At 45.8% G+C, this 19,265-nt stretch overlaps 1 protein-coding gene across 1 annotated transcript; it reads right to left on the bottom strand.

Moving 5' to 3' along the window:
- Positions 1-3,049: 3,049 nt before the first annotated feature.
- On the bottom strand, positions 3,050-19,265 carry Dclk3 (doublecortin like kinase 3). The gene is made up of 4 exons (XM_035443893.1): positions 17,829-19,265; positions 7,615-7,747; positions 4,210-4,377; positions 3,050-3,243 (listed from the first exon to the last, which is right to left on the bottom strand). Exons 1-4 carry the CDS (start codon positions 19,248-19,250, stop codon positions 3,050-3,052), a joined length of 1,917 nt encoding a protein of 638 aa, XP_035299784.1. The 5' UTR covers positions 19,251-19,265.

The raw sequence follows: 19,265 nt of genomic DNA, 5'->3' as shown, positions 1-19,265 counted from the left end.
GCCCACCTTCAGTGCAGTTAGCTGGGTCTGGTGTTGGCAGCAGGTCACAAGGCATGGACACTCTCCATCAGGGAAGTGAGATGGGGGGATATAGTGGAAAGGAAATGGCTGGTGTTCCTATTTCCACACCCCAAATTTTACCCTGGTTGGTGTTCCTCATTCTGGGTCACATCCTACAAGCTGCCATTTCAATGTAACACTCAAGTGAGGCTGTCCTGGATGAAGGCTGTCCTGCAATGTAAGGGGAGGGAGGGATACGGGTGCCCATCCGAAGCAGTTGGCCACTAGGCTCAGAAAGCTGTTATTCCCAGGGAGAAGCAGCACCCATGGATAAACGTGGTCAGACAAGTACCTTGAGAAGCAAGTACGTGGGGATGCGTGTCCAAGAGAATACCTGCTGGTCCCACTCTGGCCAAGAGAGGACCTGGTGCCTGTAATCCCAGCATGGGGAAACTGAGACAGTAGGGTCATCATGTGTGGTAGGCCAGCCTGGGCTATAGAGTGAGTTCCAAGCCAGCCTGGGCTACAGAGCAGGGACCTTGTCTCTAAAGGAAAGGAAGAGAGACAGGGACGCTGAAAGAGGAAAGGTGCCAAGAAAGGGGGAGGAAGAGGAGGAGATGTAAAGAGAAAGGTAGCAGGAGAGAAAGAAAAGACGGGAGAAGAAAGAGGAGGAGGTGGAGAAAGAAGGAAGGGGAGGAGCAGAGGGGAGGAGGGGCGGAGTGAAGCCAGGGGCACAGCAACAGGAATCCCCCTCTTGAGGCTGAAGGTTTGGCTTTGGTGTTTGCTAATAGAACCAGGCTCACTGATCTCTTTGGGGATGGGGGTGGGGGATGCTCTTCTAGTTTTGTATAGTTTTGAATGTGTTTTGCTTCTCTTCTTCATGAGTACAAAAGTGGGGACCAGCCAGGGGCCACATCTGAAAAGTGAAGAACTGAGCCCCACGGGGTACCAAAACAGTAGAGCAAGACATCTGTGCTGTGTGCCAGTGGTACTTCTGTTGTGATTTTTCAAGCCTTTTGACCACACCTCTTTCACCACAGAGTTCCGTGTATTTCCTACAGGTGACCTGAGATGAGTCGGTCTGTAAAGCTCTTAGCTTACAAGCATGAGGCCCTACGTACAATGCCCAGAGCCCGTGCGTGTAAAAGCTGGGCATGATGGAGTGATGTAACCCCCCATGCTAGGGCGGCAGTGGCAGGTGGGTATCTGGGGCTCACTGACTAGCCAGCCTAGACTATTTGGTGACTTCCAGGCCTGTGTCTCAAAACACAGGATGGATGGTACCTGAGGAACAGCACCCAAGGGTGTCCTCGGGCCCCTACATACCTGTGCACCTGCACATACACAGGAGCACACGCCACCTGCTGCATTTGACTGTGGTGAGAAATAGAATACTTATCTTCCTCTCCACACATCTGTCCATGTCGCAGATCACAGCCTGACCATCTCCATAACGTAAGAAGCATGGGCACTAGAGCTATGAAAAGCCCTTCAGGGAGAGCCCGTGCCTCTCGGGTACGGTACCTCCAATGGGATGGTACCTCCCTCAATTTCTCCTTCTCTCTCTCCCTATCGGGAACCAATTCTTCAACTCCATAGTGAAAGTATTGCAACAAGAACAAAAGCTAGGAACAACAACAGCTAAGATTGTTTTTATAAACTAAATAATGTTGGGCAAATCAGGCCCCTCCTAGCCCCAATTTTTTCATCTGTAAAGTAGAATGAGAATTGTCAACACAAAAGACACAGCTCTTGCTCCAAAAAGAGTAAGAAATTATTTATTCTAAGCCAGTGTGAGTGATCATGGCCTGGCAACACGCATTCATGTTGTCCTAAATGACATATCCCATCCTAGAAATGATTACATGATATTTTTATTATCATCACCAAATAAAACAAGTCACAAATCAACGAATTTACCAAATATACTGGTGGTGGAATTAGGTAGGTGGCTTATGGCAAAGCAGGGATGTCTTTCTGTAGGCTCTGGATGCTCTTACATCTTAGCTTTAGGATTAGTAGAAGCTAGCAATTGGCTGAGTTAATACGCTCTAACAGCTTTATCTGTTAGGTTGGATACACAATTTGGTGATACATGACTATTAAGAGGACTAAAGATAACCCAAGATAATTTTTTGGCTCTCAGTCTAAACACTCCAATCCTCCACAATCATGAAGTTCTAACCAGTCAGCCTGCAGACACTTGCCCCCCCCCCCCCCCCGCAAAAAAAAAAGTGGTGTCTTTTTTTTTTTTCATGGAATTTCAGCTCATAGAGGCATACTTATTGGTCTCTTTGCTGTTCTGAGATGAAACAAGATTTTACCACAACGTCAAAGGTTAAAACACAGCTGTGTTGAGCTGTACTTCCCCATCTCTCCCCACCATTGAACAAGGCAGCTCTTTCTCTGTTACAGCATGTTTTAGTGAGCAAGAAAAGCCAAGATTCGGCCGGGCGTTGGTGGCGCACTCCTTTAATCCCAGTACTAGGGAGGCAGGGGCAGGCATATCTCTGTGAGTTCGAGACCAGTCTGGTCTACAAGAGCTAGTTCCAGGACAGCCTCCAAAGCCACAGAGAAGCCTTGTCTCAAAAAAAAAGAAAAGAAAAGAAAAGAAAGGAAGGAAGGAAGGAAGGAAGGAAGGAAGAAAGAAAGAAAGAAAGAAAGAAAGAAAGAAAGAAAGAAAGAAAGAAAGAAAGGCCAAGATTCAACCCATTCATTGTACAGGGAGCTCAACCAATGGAGAGCACACTTGTGTAGCCCACTGTGAACTTGACTACAAGGAGGAAACAGATTTCCTTGTTATTATCAAAATTCCTCATTCATGGCAATTCTTACCCAAAAAAAGTATTAAAGACTTTAAATATACAAATCTAAAAATATCATAGAGCATTTATCATTAGGACTTGTTTTTCAAACACTCTTTAAAATGTGCCTGGTGTCTCTTCTTTTTCTCTAGTCTGTGGAAAAGTGTCTTGCATGGTCTTCCTGCAGACTTCCACCTTTTCTGAGTCCTCAGGAAGAGAAGGCTGGCTAGATCACCCAGAGAGAATTATGACACCTGCTCGGCAACCTTCTTGTGCTGGCTCTGGAATCGACCATCACTGCTGGGGGAGTCATCCTTCTGTGAGTTCACTGTGCTCGGATGCCCAGCCATCTCAATCCAGGGGTGCTGAAGGACCTGGTGGGCTGTGTACCGCTTCTTGGGGTCCACCACCAGCAAATGTCTCACCAGATCTTTGGCGGCTATAGGAGGGGAGAAACAGGGGAAAGAGTGGTGAATACAGGTGGCTTCACAGTGTTCTTTCCTTCTGAGCCATGAAGTGGGGGGGAGCACACTAGCCACATCAGTGTGTGGGAATGCTTGTTCAGTACAGAAAGACAGGAGATGGAAACATCCCAGACCTGTTCCAACCACTCATAACATTTGTGTGTGTGTATGTGTGTGTGTATGTGTGTGTGTGTGTGTGTGTGTGTGTATGTGTGTGTATGTGTGTGTATGTGTGTGTGTGCATTTGTGTGTGTGTGCATTTGTGTGTGTGTATATATGTGTGTGTGTGTGCATTTGTGTGTGTGTATGTGTGTGTATGTGTGTGTGTGCATTTGTGTGTGTGCATTTGTGTGTGTGTGTGTATATGTGTGTGTGTGCATTTGTGTGTGTGTATGTGTGTGTGTATGTGTGTGTATGTGTGTGTGTGTGTGTGCGTGTGCTCATTTGTGTGTGTGTGTGCATTTGTGTGTGTGTGTGTGCATTTGTGTGTGTGTTTACCCTGAGATATATGACGTGAGAGTTAGTGTCAGCAATTAAGACTGGAATAAAAGAACCTGTGTTAACCTTGAACCAATTACCAATCTGGCAAATTGCTACCATTAAAATTGCTTTGTGGGTTTATTATTACTCAGTAAATTCTGCCTTTGTGGAAAGAGACACAAGTGATTCGTTTATCTGTGTTGCTGACATAGCATGCTCAGGACAATATCTTTCCCAGGAAAAGTTAACATACACCCCTTCCAAATCCCGGGAGGATCCACAGACTGAAAGGCAGCATCGAAACTGAGAATCCTCTAAGTCTCTCATCTACGCACGAGGACAGTTGGCACGCCACTCCAAGCTTCACCCACACCTCTGAACACCACTCCAGGCCACTCTCTGAAGGAGTAGGAAGAGGCCCACAGCCCTCCCTCCCATCACAGGGAACCCCCAAATCTCACCATCAGAGATGTTGTCCCAGTAAGGGGCGAGGAACTCGAACTGGCCCAGTTGGATGATGTTGAAGAGCTCATCCTGGTCCCTCTCAGGACTTCTGAAAGGGGGGAAGCCACACAAGAGGATGTAGAGAATCACACCTGCAGCCCACATGTCCACCTCCAGGCCATAACCTGCAAGAACACAGGAAACCCCCGACAGGCCGGTCAAAAGTGGCAAACTATCTCTTGAACTGTGTGACCTCAACAACAACACACAAAAAAAAACCTGCTGCCCTTAAGTTGCCTTAGTTGGATATTTTGTCACAGCAAAAGGAAAAGTAACAAATATGGTAATTGATTATGATATAAGGTAACTTTTTGGAGACAAGATGTACAAAGTAACTGTCCTAGTTAGCATTAACTGTCAACTTTTACATAGCCTGGAGTCCCCAGGGAAGGGAATCCCAGGTGAATGGGGGCCTGTGAGTAATAGAGAATCATCTTGATTATTAGTTGATGTAGGTGAAAGGGCCAAGCCCACTATGGGCAGCACTATCCCTAGGCTTGAGGTGAATAAGAGAGCTAGTTAAACATGAGCCTGTGAACAAGCCATCAATCATTTTTCCTTGGTTTCTATTGTATTTTCTGGTTGTGAGTAAGTTCCCTGGTTGGAATAGCAAGAAGCCTGCCTTCAGCATCCTGCCTTGTGTACCCACCCCGACTTCTCTAAGTGATTGACTGTGACCTGGAAGTGCAGGATGAAGTAAGTCTGTTCCTCTCCTGAGTGGCTTTTTTGGTCATGGTGTTTGCCACAGGAACAGAATGGAGCTAGAACAGTGATGCCCAGTTGAGGCTTTTATGCACCTCACCTGTCATCCTCTCACAAATGGGCATGTACACATTTTCAAGCACTTTCTGACTTCTCACCGTTAGAAAATGAACACAACTGGTAGCTTTAAATGGACATTGGAAGTTCATTACTAAGCCTCGGAGCAGGCTTACCAAGACACAAATCAGTAAGAGACTAATGTGAGTAAGAAGTCCCTGATGGCCCCTTTGGGGCCAGCTCAATGATGTTCAGTTCTCAAGAACTGTTAACTCTCCGGGACAGATTCTTCTGCCCCACCTTCTCTCCAAACTTTCTCTTGGCCTCTCAAACTTGTTTTTTCAAAATCCACTTCCATCTTCCATATATCCCAGCCTTCTACTGACTGCTTTCCCTCCTGTAGACAGGACCCGTGGCTTGTCTAAGATTAACTGTCCTTACCCTGCATTGCTGCAGAGCCACCAGCTCACCAGTTCAGTCATCAGATTAAAAAGTCCTAACATGACACATTTATCTAGGACTTCCCTTGCCAACAGGCCAACAGTATGGGTCTATACTGATATCTCTCTATATACAAATGTCTCTATACTGATATAGTCTATACTGATATCTCTATACCAAAGTCTCTATACTAATGTCTCTATATTGATGTCTCTATACTAATGTCTCTATTCTGATGTCTCTACACTGAAGTCTCTACACTGAAGTCTCTACACTGAAGTCTCTACACTGAAGTCTCTATACCGATGCAGTCTATACTGATATCTCTACAGTGATGTCTCTATAGTAATGTAGTCTATACTAATGTCTCTATTCTTATGTGTCTACACTGATGTGGATCTATAATGTTTTAGTTGGTATGCTTTCCCCCATTAGCTTATGATAATTTGCTTTGTCTCTCATCTAATTCATCCTTGCTTCCATTAAAATGTCTTTTGGTGCTCTCTTGTACCATTGTCATCACAGTACAGTGGCCATGGCTTCTGTCCTTTAAAATCTAAACACTTGTTTGAGATAGTCTAAGTTAAGCCTACTGAATCCACTGACTCTCTTCACTCTATAAAACTAGTCTTCTGAATGAGAATGGGAGAAGGGGAGGAGTGAGGAGAACATAAAGGAGCAGGAAGGTTGTGTGGGGGAAAAATAGAGGAGAGCAAAATAAGAGATACCATCGGAGAGGGAGCCAGTATAGGTTTAAAGAGAAATCGGGCACTAGGGAAATGTCCAGGGATCTACAAGGATGACACCAACTAACCATCTAAGCAACAGTGGAGAGGCTGCCTTAAATGCCCTCCACTGATAATGAGATTGATAACTAACTTATATGTCATCCTAGAGCCTTCATTCAGCAGCTGATGGAGGTAGAAGCAGACATTCACAACCAAAAACTGAACTGAACTGGAATCCAGTTGCAGAGGAGGAGGAGTGATGAGCAAAGGGGTCAAGCCCAGGCTGATGAAAACCACAGAAACAGCTGACCTGAACAAGTGGGAGCCCTTGGCCCCCAGACTGATCACTGGGAAACCAGCATGGAACTGATCCAGACCCCATGAATGTGGGTATCAGTGAAGAGGCCTTGGAAATCTATGGGGCCTCTTGTAGTAAGTAGATCAGTACTTATCCCTAGTGTAGGAATGGACTTTGGGAGCCCATTTCACATAGAGGGATACTCTCTCAGCCTAGACACACGGGGGAGGGCCTAGGCCCTCTCCCAAAGGATATGACAGATTCTTAAGACCCCCCCATGGAAGGCCTCACCCTCCCTGGGGAGCAGAAATGGTATGGGATAGGTAGGGTGTTTAGTGGGGGGCAGGGGAGGAGGGGAGGGAGAGGGAACTGGGATTGACATGTAAAACAATCTTGTTTCTAATTTAAATTTTTAAAAATGGAGGAAAAAAAAAAACTAGTCTTCTCAAGTCTCCACCCACTAGCCTCACACATGTTCTGTCTCCTGATCACAGCTTCCGTGTGCCTGTGTTGATGGGGAACTACCCATGCCTTCCACCTATGACCAAACTGTCAACCCTCCCAGAGCCTCTCTCAGCCAGTAGGTAAATTCACTTCACAATGCAACAACGGTCAAGCTATCTTTCATATATTTTCTGTTTATGTGCTTTAAAAAGTAGGTTGCCAAAGTAGTTCGTTTGATCCTCACAAATGAGTAATGAATATTCATGGAGTTTGAAATGATATCTCTTTTGCCTTTACATGGAAACTGGCCAAGAAATGCTTAAACTTTTAGCGTAAGAAATGTTTCCATTTTCTACCCTAGCAGTAGACCTGGGCCTTCTCTGGGCACATTTCCTTTCCACTCCCTGTTCTCTGTCTTTCATCTCAATGTCCTGCCTACACTCATACACACACACCACACACTCACACAACTCACACATACACACACACACACACCCCACACACTCACACACACCACACACTCACACACACACTGACACAATTCACACACACACACACACACACACACTCACATACATGTACATAAATAGGCTTTTTTTAGCAAGCATTAGTTCCAGATTTCTGAGAGTTTTTAAGCAAGGTATTTGTTGGTTGCTGAGCTTGAGTACCAAAGAACAAAGGGAAACACTTACCTTTCTCAGAAAGAATTTCAGGAGCTACATATGTGGGCGTCCCACACACAGTAAATATAGGCCTCACCACATGCTTGGCCAGGCCAAAATCAGCCAGCTTCAAGGTAGTGGACTTGTCTTCATTTCGCTGAACCTGGAAGGAATCGAAACGTCCGAATCATCAAAACTGTGATAGAAGCAAAGAAGGGGTATTGAGACCACATATATGTGCAGCCATGTCAAAGCAGCCCCGACCCATGGAAGCTTCCAGGGTATCCCAGGACGACACACCCTGGCAACTCAGTGCAGCTGCTCACACCGAATCAGGTTCACTGTGCCGTCCAGAACATCGTCACCATGTTATCAGATGGGATGTCCAAATTCATGCTTCAAAACCCAGTTTCTCAGCTGCGCTGGGCACATGTGTATGTCCAACAGCCCCCTGTGAGTTGGGCACCATGCTGGACAGTGTAGACAGAAACTATTTCTACTGGGCAGCACTGGGTTATAACAAGGATCAGTGGTGCTTTGAGCATAAACTAACATATAAGAACAAGAAAAGGCTTTGAGGGGCAGTGCGATGGCTCAGTGGGTAGAGGTGCTCGCCATCCAAACTAATAACCTGAGTTCAATTTCCAAGACACACAGGAAGAGTACTTGACTCCAGCCTACACATATGATGTGGGACACACTCCCACCCCACTCCAAATAAATGTATGTTGCACTCTACATAGCACAGATGATGAGTGATCAGACCTAGTGTTACCCTTCTACAAGTTTAAGATGCATGGTACTCCCATATAATAGAGGCTGGTTCCATCTGGAGGGAAATTAAGGTAACCAGACACAAATTCTAACTCTGGCCTCCTTCAGGGTTAGTAAGCACATACCTATGTAAGACGAAAGATCAACTGCTGTAGAATATTATCTTTGCTAGGCAAAGGTGTGTTACATTTGTTTATGCTGCAGAACATTACTTTGACTGTGTAAAGGTGTGTTGCTTTTTTATGCCGCATTTTTTAATTATGTAAAGATGGGCTGCATTCATTTCACCTTGACTGCCGAAGGCACCTGATTGGTCTAATAAAGAGCTGAACAGCCAATGGCTGGGCAGAGAGATGATTAGGTGTGGTGGCTGCCAAGCAGAAAGAATAAATAGGAGGGGAAATCTAGGCTCAAGAGAAGAATAAGAAGGATGAGAGGAGGAGGAGAGAATGAGGGTCACATCTAGGGCAAGAAGCCAGGCAGATGCCAACCTGACAGATGCAGAGGGGAAGTAAGATATACAGAAGAAAGGTAAAAAGCCCCGAGGCTAACGGTAGATGAAGAGAAACGGGTTAAGTTGTAAGAGCTAGCAAGAAGAGAGAACTACAGTGTAATAGGATAATAAAAACCCAGAGACAGACAGTGGGGTTCAAGCTGAAGATCAGAGAAGCAAAGCAGCCAGCCACTAGAGAGTTCTCACCTCTACCAATGTTCAGACCAAAGGGGCGATCCACTGATTGCATCCCCAGCCTGTACTGCACTGAGATCCTTATATTCTCTATAGTGCTGGGATTAAACGTGTGAGGTCTGTTAATCTTTTAGGATGATTCACTCTTGTGTAGCCCTGGGTGGCCTTGAACTCACAGAGATCCATCTGCCTCTGTCTCCTGAGTCCTGAGATAAAAGGTGTGTGCCACCACTGCCCAGCTTCTACAGCCGTGGCTAGCATTGCATTGTGATCCTTCAGTCAAGCTTTATTAAATCATAAATAAAATATCACCATAGCATAGCCTCAAATTCTTTCATTGGCGATTCCAAAGAAGATGGTAGAGGGAGATCCTGATGATGTCATATTTTCACACATGTGGTTCCACCAGTGAATTGACATCTCTACAAGTTGCAAGTATCTGAGTTGCTGAGTCTGGGTCAAGGCTGGCATATGAAAGGAAACAATGACAGAGGTAAAAGCTGGAAACCCTCCCCAACAAGACCACCATCTGAGGAAGAGCATGCACAAGACGAGCTCTCTCTACAGGTCCACAACTGCCCATCACGGGAGCCAGGGAGCTCGTGACCCTTACCCAACTGGGGCTCATTTCCATTCTCTAACACTTTTCTTCCTTAGTATAAACTCTGTTTCTGTCACTACCATGTGTCCCAGGTCCAGTTCCTTGTTCTGAGACCCTGGAAATCCCAGTGGGTGCCCTGCAGACCCCCATCCAATCTGTACACATCATTGTCTCCTAAACTAACCTGGCCAAGAAGAGAGCATGATTTCAGATCCCCAACACAGTTCTGCCCACTCTACATACAGAGACAGATGCAGCCTGAAAGAAACAACAGAATAATTTAGGCTACAAATTCCTGTTGGAAGGAAAGGAAAACAAAATATTGTCAGTGCCTGGAATCGCCAGATGGACTCTCTACATTCATCATATTTACTGGGTAATTGTTGAGAAAAAATGTTCCCTTCAAAAATATTTGCAAATATTTCCTGACAAATGATTGGCATTAAAAATATCTGGCCAATTAAATACATCAAAAATTAGCTGGGAAAAAAATAGCTGGGAAAAATTAGCTGGGAACTCCCAATTCCAAAGCCTAGCCCCACTGGGCCAATAGAAAGCAGATGAAGTGTTCCGGACACTCAGACTTTTCTTTGTATTGCATTCAATGCCCTGGATATGCTCTCAGAACATCACAACAGTTTTAAATGGTTGCATGGGCCAGTCTAGAACATAATACACTTCTCTTTTCTCTTCATAGCTTAGCTTTTCCCACCTGGAACACCAACCCACTGCTGTACTGTACAGTAAGGAAGACCCTAGCTCAAAAAAAATAAAACAAACCCAACAAACAAACAAACACCTTAATAAATAAATAAAATAAAAAATACACCTTTAGTCTCTGAGCAGAAGAGGGCAGCAGAGTACAGACCAACAGCAAGGAGGAGCCCTTAAACAATAGGATCAGAGTATGCTTATTTATCTCTGCTAAATTACTGCTTGAATCTTCGTGGTCCTTTGGATCATGTCCCTCCAAAGTACATTTCAAACTAATAAGGACTGAAACAATCTTAGAAACCACATAGTATCAAAATGCCCATGCCACAAACTGCTTTACGCTTGAACATAAACGGTACCGTTTCCTTGATCATAATATTTACAGCCACACTGTTCACAGTAGCCAGGAAATGGAACCAGCCTGGATGTCCAGCAACAGAAGAATGGGTAAGAAAATGTGGCACATATACAGAATGGGACTCGATGCAGCCATAAAGAAGAGTGATATTATGGCAGTTGCAGAGGAAAAATGGATAGAACTGGAAATTATAGCATTAGGCAAAGCAACCTGGACTCAGAAAAACAAATGTGACTTGTTTTCTCAAATATAGATCCTAGACCTTATTTTTTTTACATGTATGTTTATAGAGAGAGTTCGTATGTGTCATACTAGAAAAGAGACCCTTGAGAGGAGGAGAAGAGGCTTCATGGGATGGGAAGCAAAGATGAGGGAAGATAAGGAAAGAAAAATAAAATACCCTAGAGGAGGGGACCAGCAAGAGGTAGGCAGAGGTTCTAGGAAGGGGTGTGGGGAAGAATGATCAGCAAAAAACAAAGTTATGAAAACTCCCTAATGAAGCTCGGCACTCTGTACACTAATTTAATTTTTATCAGCTTCTAGCCAGAGAAACAAACTCAGCTTTAATCTGAATATACCAGGGAGCACAACAGCCTGGAGCACAGCAGCCAGGAGCACTATAGCCTGGAACACTGAAGCCCGGAGCACAGCAGCCCGGAGCACAGCAGCCCGGAGCACAGCAGCCCGGAGCACAGCAGCCACCAGGTTGCTTTGACTTTTCATCCCAGCATCTGGTTCAGAGCAGCAGCCTGTTGAGGGAGAATCATCAGACATTCTTGTTTCTAGAGTTGGATCTGATAGCTTTGGATTTCACTGCATGTCACATCACCACTGTGTCATCTGACAGGATGAGAATCAAACTCAAGATGAGGAACAAGGCTTCTCCCTCACTCTGCTCCTCTCTCAGAGATTAGAATCCCAGCCCATAACAATGGCTGCATTATCACATATGGTCAAACCCCCAACTTAAAAAACACACAGCCTATTGCAGCTACACATCTCTTCAGCTACTGTTCCTGTTCCGTCTTGTGACCTACACACACACACACACACACACACACACACACACACACACACACACCCCTTGCAATAGATGTCTGTATATACCACATGCAGTTTTTCACCACCCCTGATACCCTGAACTCAGACAAGCTCACATCCCTGTGATAACCCTACAGTCTCCCTCCTCCATCAAAAAGATGACTCACACTAACTAGCTGCAGACTGGAAACACCAGAGTCCTCTCTCCTCACCCACCGTCCCGACTCTTTAACAATTCAGGGCATGGCCCTTAGGATGATCACCTGCCTCTATTCACTTCTACTGAATGCCCAAAACCAACCTCAGTGTCTTCTACCGGAGCCCAGCTTGGAGCTTACCATGGTCCCAGCCGCATAACCTTACATAACCCCCAGCAGACAGAACTTCCAGCAGAAGATGAAACAGAGACAGAGCCTAAGGAGAGCTTGATCTGGAAACTCATGGAAGAGATTTTCTGAGCTACTTTCTCCAACTAAAAGAATTTTGAGAAATTTAATCTTGGAACCTCAAAGGGCTCACAAGAACACATTCTCCTAGGAAGGTGACAACAAGATATTCCCAGTATTCACCCTAACAAAATGACCTGAACAAAAGGCCCGCTGTATTTCACTCCCTCTTTATTCCATATTATTAATAATATATAATATTATTATTATATACTATAACATTAATAATATATAGTGTTCCATATTATTGCTGAAATCCATGTTTCTTGATTTAATGAAGTCTAGCCTAATGAGATATGCTGCATAGTTATTAACAATTTTTTAAATTGCTAATACTTGGAGCATTAATAAGAAAACAGGGGTATATTTCTAGCTTCTAGATAAGGAGAAAAGAGTTAGAGCTGGGAGAAGAAATGCCTTGTGGATCAGGAAGAATTACTACCATGGAGCTCTTCTTGTATCATAGCAGAAGTGAGAGGGAAAAAAAAAAGAATGCAGGGAATTAAGGTCAACAAAATTACAGAAGAAGCCTGCTCTAGAGGAAGACTGGGCAAGGGATGGGGTGGGCCATTGTCATTCTAGGCTTTCATTGTCACCTGAAGGACACAAACCAGTGCACAATCCCAGCTGTAGTTCGGTAGTCAGACAGCTAGACAAATCTACTTCATCCCAAGACCAACGAGACATCAGAAAGAGGACCCACCTTTGTCTTCACCGCGCTGTGGCCTGTCCCCACCACAACACCACCATTTCTCCTGCTCCAAGCACATACTGGGGCTGTAGCCCCTGGGCTTAGGGAACGATGATAAGATCCAGGAAAAGCAACTTCCTGTCAGCTAGAGGAGCAAGTAATCACCCACCATCACATTCCTCCCAGCGCCTTTCCTGAACAAGACTCCACTCTTCTCTCCCCTTCCCACTGGAAAAGATGCTTCTAGAATGACTCTGCTCCAGCCTAGCATCTCTCCATTGCTTCCCTGCTCACCCAGCTGTCTTGGCTGACTCTACCCAGCCTAGGTGACTTACACTCCCTATCCTGAGTGAGTTGGCCTAATCACCATCTCTTGTCAGGCTCCTGGGTCTTCCTCCTTCCTTCCCTGGGACTCAGTCAACAGTATCCCAACCCCTCCAGGGATCACATACTGGCAGAAGAAGCAATTAACATGGATATTTCTGCAAGCTGGAAATTCTAATAATTAAAACTTTGTTTGCAACATCTCAGGAGTCTAAATAACCCTAAGGGATGAAGAATTGTAATATCAGGAAATGAGATCAGTGGGCTCAGATGAACTTGGCAATACAGGCCCAAAACGTTACTCCAGGGCCTAATTAGCAGATGTAAATATTTCTGTTGATTAAAACATCAAGATAAGCAGCTATATTCATTAAGAGATCTTAGTGCGCTCAGAACATGTCTGTAAAAGCAGCTGCAGTTATAATCCACTGCTCAGTCAGAAGTTGATGCTGACATAATCATGTTCCCAGGCTTAACAAAGACAAGTTTAACAGAAACCCAGCAGCTATCCCTTAAGGGAAGGAAGCATTCGTTTGACAGAACGTTTAGGTAAGTGCAGAACACCAACTGATGGATGGTGAGCACCATGGCAACAGTGATGAATATTGAATCTTGGAAAACCAAACAAATTTGCAACATAATTATCCTATCAACAAGCTTGGAAATGGTACCCAGACAATCAGCAGTTGTCAAGTCTAGCATAAGCCTTATCTTGGTCTGGACCATGTTTAGACTCTGGACATGATATGCCAAACTTTACTTAGCCAGAGAAAGGACAAACATGTTTCATGAGTGTGGTGGACATACCTGTTTCTATAAGTGCATACTGACAAATCACACAGAAAGAGCAATGCATATCTCTTCCACAAAAGATGGCTCGCACATAGCTTCCTGCTGATTTTGAAGCCATACATGTGCACATGCACACACACACACACACACACACACACACACACACACACACACACACACGAACATGGCAGAGAGAGAGAGAGAGACCGGTTGGGAAGAGTCGAGTGAGCAGCATCAGGAGAGGACAAGACACTTATGGGAAATGAATATGCTCAGAATATGTTGTGCAGATGTATGTAAATGATGAAAATTTTTAAAAAGAAAAATTACAGCTAATCTGCAGTTTGTCATCACACACACACACACACACACACACACACACACACACTCTCCACTTCCTCAAAGCACTAAAAGATGTCAGTTATGATATCTAATTCCATGAAGAACTGTGCCTGCCTGAATTTTCATAGACATTTGTCCACATTGAGCATATTACCTTTACTGTTTCTACTGCCCAGAGCAACTTCCCACGTTCAACATGCCGTGGAGCTCACTCACCAGTGAGACAAGGCTGGCATATCCATCCCCTTACTGTGAGAGCAGACTGAACCCCAGACTTATTCCAGTACATTGTTAGAAAACACAAGATAATAGCTGGGCAGTGGTGGTGCACGCCTTTAATCCCTGCACTCAGAAGGCAGAGCTAGGTGGATCTCTGTGAGTTCGAGACCAGACTGGTCTACAAGAGCTAGTTTCAGGACAGCCTTCACAGCCACAGAGAAACCCTGTCTCAAAAAAAAAAAAACAAAGAAAGAAAGAAAATACAAGGTAAGCCTATTGTCCCCAAGTGAAAATGGTCCTGGGGGACACCTGATCTCACATGTGGAAATGATGGGCATGTATAACTGGTAGAATGCATTGGTGGTCATCTGTAGGAAATGCCCAGCTCTCAGGACCCACCCAGGGCTCTCACATGAATCTCTCCTGCTTAAAGGATTCCGTGGAAACAGCAAAGGAAAGAGAAGGACTCTAGACATCACATGTGGAAAATGCCTCAGCTCAGACTCAAAAGACAGACAATAAAAATGGGTGAGTGGAAGGGCCTAGCACACATGAAATTCTTGGTTACATCCCCAGAGTCCCATAAACCAGGTGTGGCATAGGCCTGTACCCTCAACACTTGGGCAATGTAGGCAGGAAGGAAAATGAGACATTTGAGGTCATCCTCAGGCTGCACAGCAAACTGAAGGCAAGTCTGGGACATTTCAGTGAACATGTTAGCCAAAAAATACTGAAAGTAATGATAAAGAATTTTTAAAAGCAGTAGAGAAGGGACAAGGACACCAACAAATATAAAAGTTCAATTTCCCCAATGAAGACTAATTCAGACTACACAGGCAACCAGCCAAGTCATTCTTGCAATTCTATTAAAGCTGGCAAAAACAGGAGAGCCTGAGTTAATGGTCAACATAACCCTCATTTCACCCGACAATGACCTGCCTCAGTCTGCCCTCATCCTGCTCATGGTGGCAGTTCACAGACACAGCTCTGCAGCCCTGCAAATCAAAGAAAACATGCTAAATTCCTGACCCCTCTGCCCCGTTCCCCCCCCCCAAAAAAAAGCCAGTGACTTATTGGCATAACTGTCTCTATCTGCTATTGCTTTAGTCTGCAGCAGCTTGTCTCTGAGTGCGTCTTCATGACAACTGCCTGGCACCACAGTCCTTTCAATATGCTGATCTCAGTGGTATCAGTAGCCAGTGGAATGCTTGCTGTTTCCCAGGCATCATGCAATGATGGCGACCAACTAATAATTTTCCTAAAAAAAAACGAGGAGATGTAGAACATATAAGGTGTGGTCAGAACCTGTCAGATGGTGATCAGAACCTGTCCGGTGTGATCAGAATGTGTCAGGTGTGGTCAGAACCTGTCAGATGGTGATCAGAACCTGTCCGGTGTGATCAGAACATGTCAGGTATGATTGGAATGTGTCAGGTGGTGATCACAGCTATGAAGAAGAAAACGAGACAAAGATTACAGATGGTGACAGTGTGAGATTTGTTGTTCTGACCAAAACTCCCAGGGGCATACTTATAAGATATGTTCGGTTCATTAGCTCACTGTAGTAAGAGAGAACACTCTCTGCTGGAATCTTCATCTAACACAGAAAGCATCCAAAACACTCAAATATTGAGACTGTGTTGGTGACTAGGGACAGTTCGAAAATGGAGGGGTTAGCTTCAGGTTGAGCAGGGTCAGGAAGTGTAGTTCCATGGTATCTCTCTGTTGAGATAGGGCATTAGCCTGCAGGCTATGGTGCACGCCTTTAATCCAGGTCTCAGGAGGCAGAGGCAGGAAGATCTCTGAGTTCATGGCCAGGCTGGTCTACAGAGTGAGTTCAAGGACAGCCAGGACTACACAGAGAAAACCTTTCTCAAAAAAAAAAAAAAAAAGAATCATAGGACATTAAAAAGACCAGGTTGGTCCTTGAAATACCAGCAATGACCTTCAAGTCCTGATCCTCCTGCCTCTACCTCCCAAGTGCTGGGGTTACAGGTGTGCACCATATCTGGCTGTCTATGATTGGGTGTCTTGATTCCATGTGAAAAGGAAGCAACAGTCTTGATAGTCATCATAGGGACATTTAACCACAGTGCATTCTGACAGTGTTGCAAAGAGATATGCTTTTGTCTTGATCCATTCAAGATATCTAGTGGCCCCAGGGAAAGCAGGTGTACTGTGACATTTTTATGTTAAACAGGAGAGTGCCACAGCCAAGCTGGGAATACTGTGCTAACTCCTTCATGTCAGGAGGCTGCTGCCTTTTCTCATGTTTGTTCTCACTCAGCCTCCCTAGATACTACTGATAGCATTATTTTCTTATTAAATCAGGAAACTAGAGCGAAAGATGGCCCATTGAAAAAGAAAGAAAGAAAGAAAGAAAGAAAGGAGAGAGGGAGGCAAGGAAGGAAGGAAGGAAGGGAGGGAGGAAGGAAGGAAGGAAGGAAGGAGGTTGAGCAAGCCATGGAGAGCAATCAGGTAAACAGCACCCCTCTGTGGCCTCTGCAATCAGCTCCTGCCTCCAGGTTAGTGGCCTGTTTGAGTGCCTGTCCTGCCTTCCTTCCATGAGGAGCTGTGATACAGAAGCATAAGCCAAATAAAGCCCTCCCCTCCCCAATTTGCTTTTGACAGTGATGTTTCATCACACCATAGAAACCAATTTGGTGCACGCCTTTAATCCCAGCACTCGGGAGGCAGAGGCAGGTGGATCTCTGTGAGTTCAAGGCCAGCCTGAACAGCCTCCAAAGCTACAGAGAAAACAAACAAACCAAAAAATAAAAAAGCCAAGACACTTCCCCTCCAGCCTCATGCAATTCACACACAACTCTCTCTGCAGACTGGAAACTCCTTGGCAAAGCCTTGTCCTCAAAGAGGACACAGGGAAGGTCAGATGGTAACTGGAAAACTTGAGGGAGAAGCCACCCCGGTAGACACTCATTGCCTATGCCAGAGGATATGTAAATGTTCAAGAAATTAAGTCACATGATCACCAACAAAGAAAACATATTTATCTCCTAGGGAAGAGGAAACATTTTCTGACTTATTTAAATCAGAAGGTTTATATTTCCGTAACAATCAAAACAAATTGATTCAGCAATGTAGGAACTATAACCAAGGTTTTAAAGTACTGAAATAAGCACATTAGAGTAGCGTAATTCTCTCAAGCATAAAGGTAACAGCATGAAGTAGCTGCTGTTTATTCTATCCTGCATTTTATAAGCCCTCTCTGGTAACAGCAAAACTTCCGGGCTTACCAGAAGGTTTTCCGGTTTCAGATCCCGGTGGACGATCTTCTTGTCGTGCATGTGGACGAGGGCCTTGCACAAGTCTGTGATCATGAGTGCAGCATCGGGCTCCGGAAACTTCACACTCTCTATGATGGCATCAAAGAGGTCCCCTCCCTGAACGTACTCCATGATCAGGTACATCTCTGCTTCCGTTTCATAGACCTCGTGCAGTTTCACGATGTTGGGATGACTGAGACTCTGAATGATTAAAATCTCGCTGTCAACTATGTCCTCCTTACCCTTCAGCTTGGACTTGTCAATAATCTTCATGGCGAAGGCCTGCTTGGTCTCGCGGTGCTTGCACTCTTTCACGACGGCAAAGTTCCCGTCCCCAATGACGCGGCCGATTTCATAGTGCTTCCCCACATCCCCTGAGATGATGCCCAGCGCCCGCAGCTTCCGGGCACTGGGTCGTTCTGCTTTGCTCTCTTCCAGCCTCGTCTTAGGCTCCTTCTCCAGCCCCATCTTCCTCCCGCCTGACCCACCTGGCTTCTTCTCAGGCTCTGCTTCCTTCTCCTCCCCTCGGGTCCTGGGAAACTGCGGGGCTTCGGCCTGGTGCTCTCTCAGGAGCCAGGCACCATGCTTGTTCTTGCACGTGTGCCTGGTGTCTTTCCTCGCATCGGCCAGCCCCTCCTGTGCAGCCGGGGGACCTTCCGCAAGGTCCTTCTGGGCCTTGGCTGCTCCTTGGGGGTGACTTTCCTGAGGTTCTGAGCCTCTGTTCTCTTTCTTGTCTGAGTTATGGCTGGGTCTCCTCAGCTCCTGAGGGGGATTCCTGGGGCTGCTCCGATGGCTGTCAGCCTTCCAGCCTTCCTCCCCGTCTGTGGAGTTTGCCTCAGAAGCCCTCCTGCAGCTCCTGGCCCTCACCAGCTTCTCTGAATCCCACTTCTGACCCCTTCCCAGGTCCAGCTCACTGATCCCCAGAGGACACCGCTCCCTCTGCAGGCCCAGCTGCAGCTCCCTTTCTCGCTTGCACTTCTCACACCTGACGATCTCCCCCGAGGTCTTTTCAATCTCCACCCCCAGGTGCTTCTCCCCACTAGCATGAGTCTCCTCCAGAGGGGCTTCCCTGGGTGGTGGCAGGACACCAGGTTCTGGCTCCTGTTTCGCTCTCGCCCACTTCTTCTGGGCCCTCACGTTGTCTTCCGGGGCCGGCTCTGCAGAGGTCTTGCCCTGAGGCCTGGTGACTGCCCTGCTCCTCATAACCTCACTACAGCTTCCCACCTCCCCACAGCGGTGGCCTCCTTTCAGAAGTTTGCTGGGAAGTCTGCTTCTCAGCCTTGGGGAGGGAGCTCTGCTGTGTTGGGGGGCCAGGGCAAGGGCCCGGTTCTTGGGATACAGCTCCTCCATAGCCAACTGGATGCTCTTCAATGTCAGAGGTTCTTTGCCCATAGCTATGAAGGCATC

Source organism: Cricetulus griseus, chromosome 4 (assembly GCF_003668045.3).
Source record: "Cricetulus griseus strain 17A/GY chromosome 4, alternate assembly CriGri-PICRH-1.0, whole genome shotgun sequence".
Taxonomy (NCBI): Eukaryota; Metazoa; Chordata; class Mammalia; order Rodentia; family Cricetidae; genus Cricetulus; species Cricetulus griseus.
Note: the sequence above shows the minus strand (reverse complement) of the source record. Positions and strands in the feature narration are given on the sequence as shown.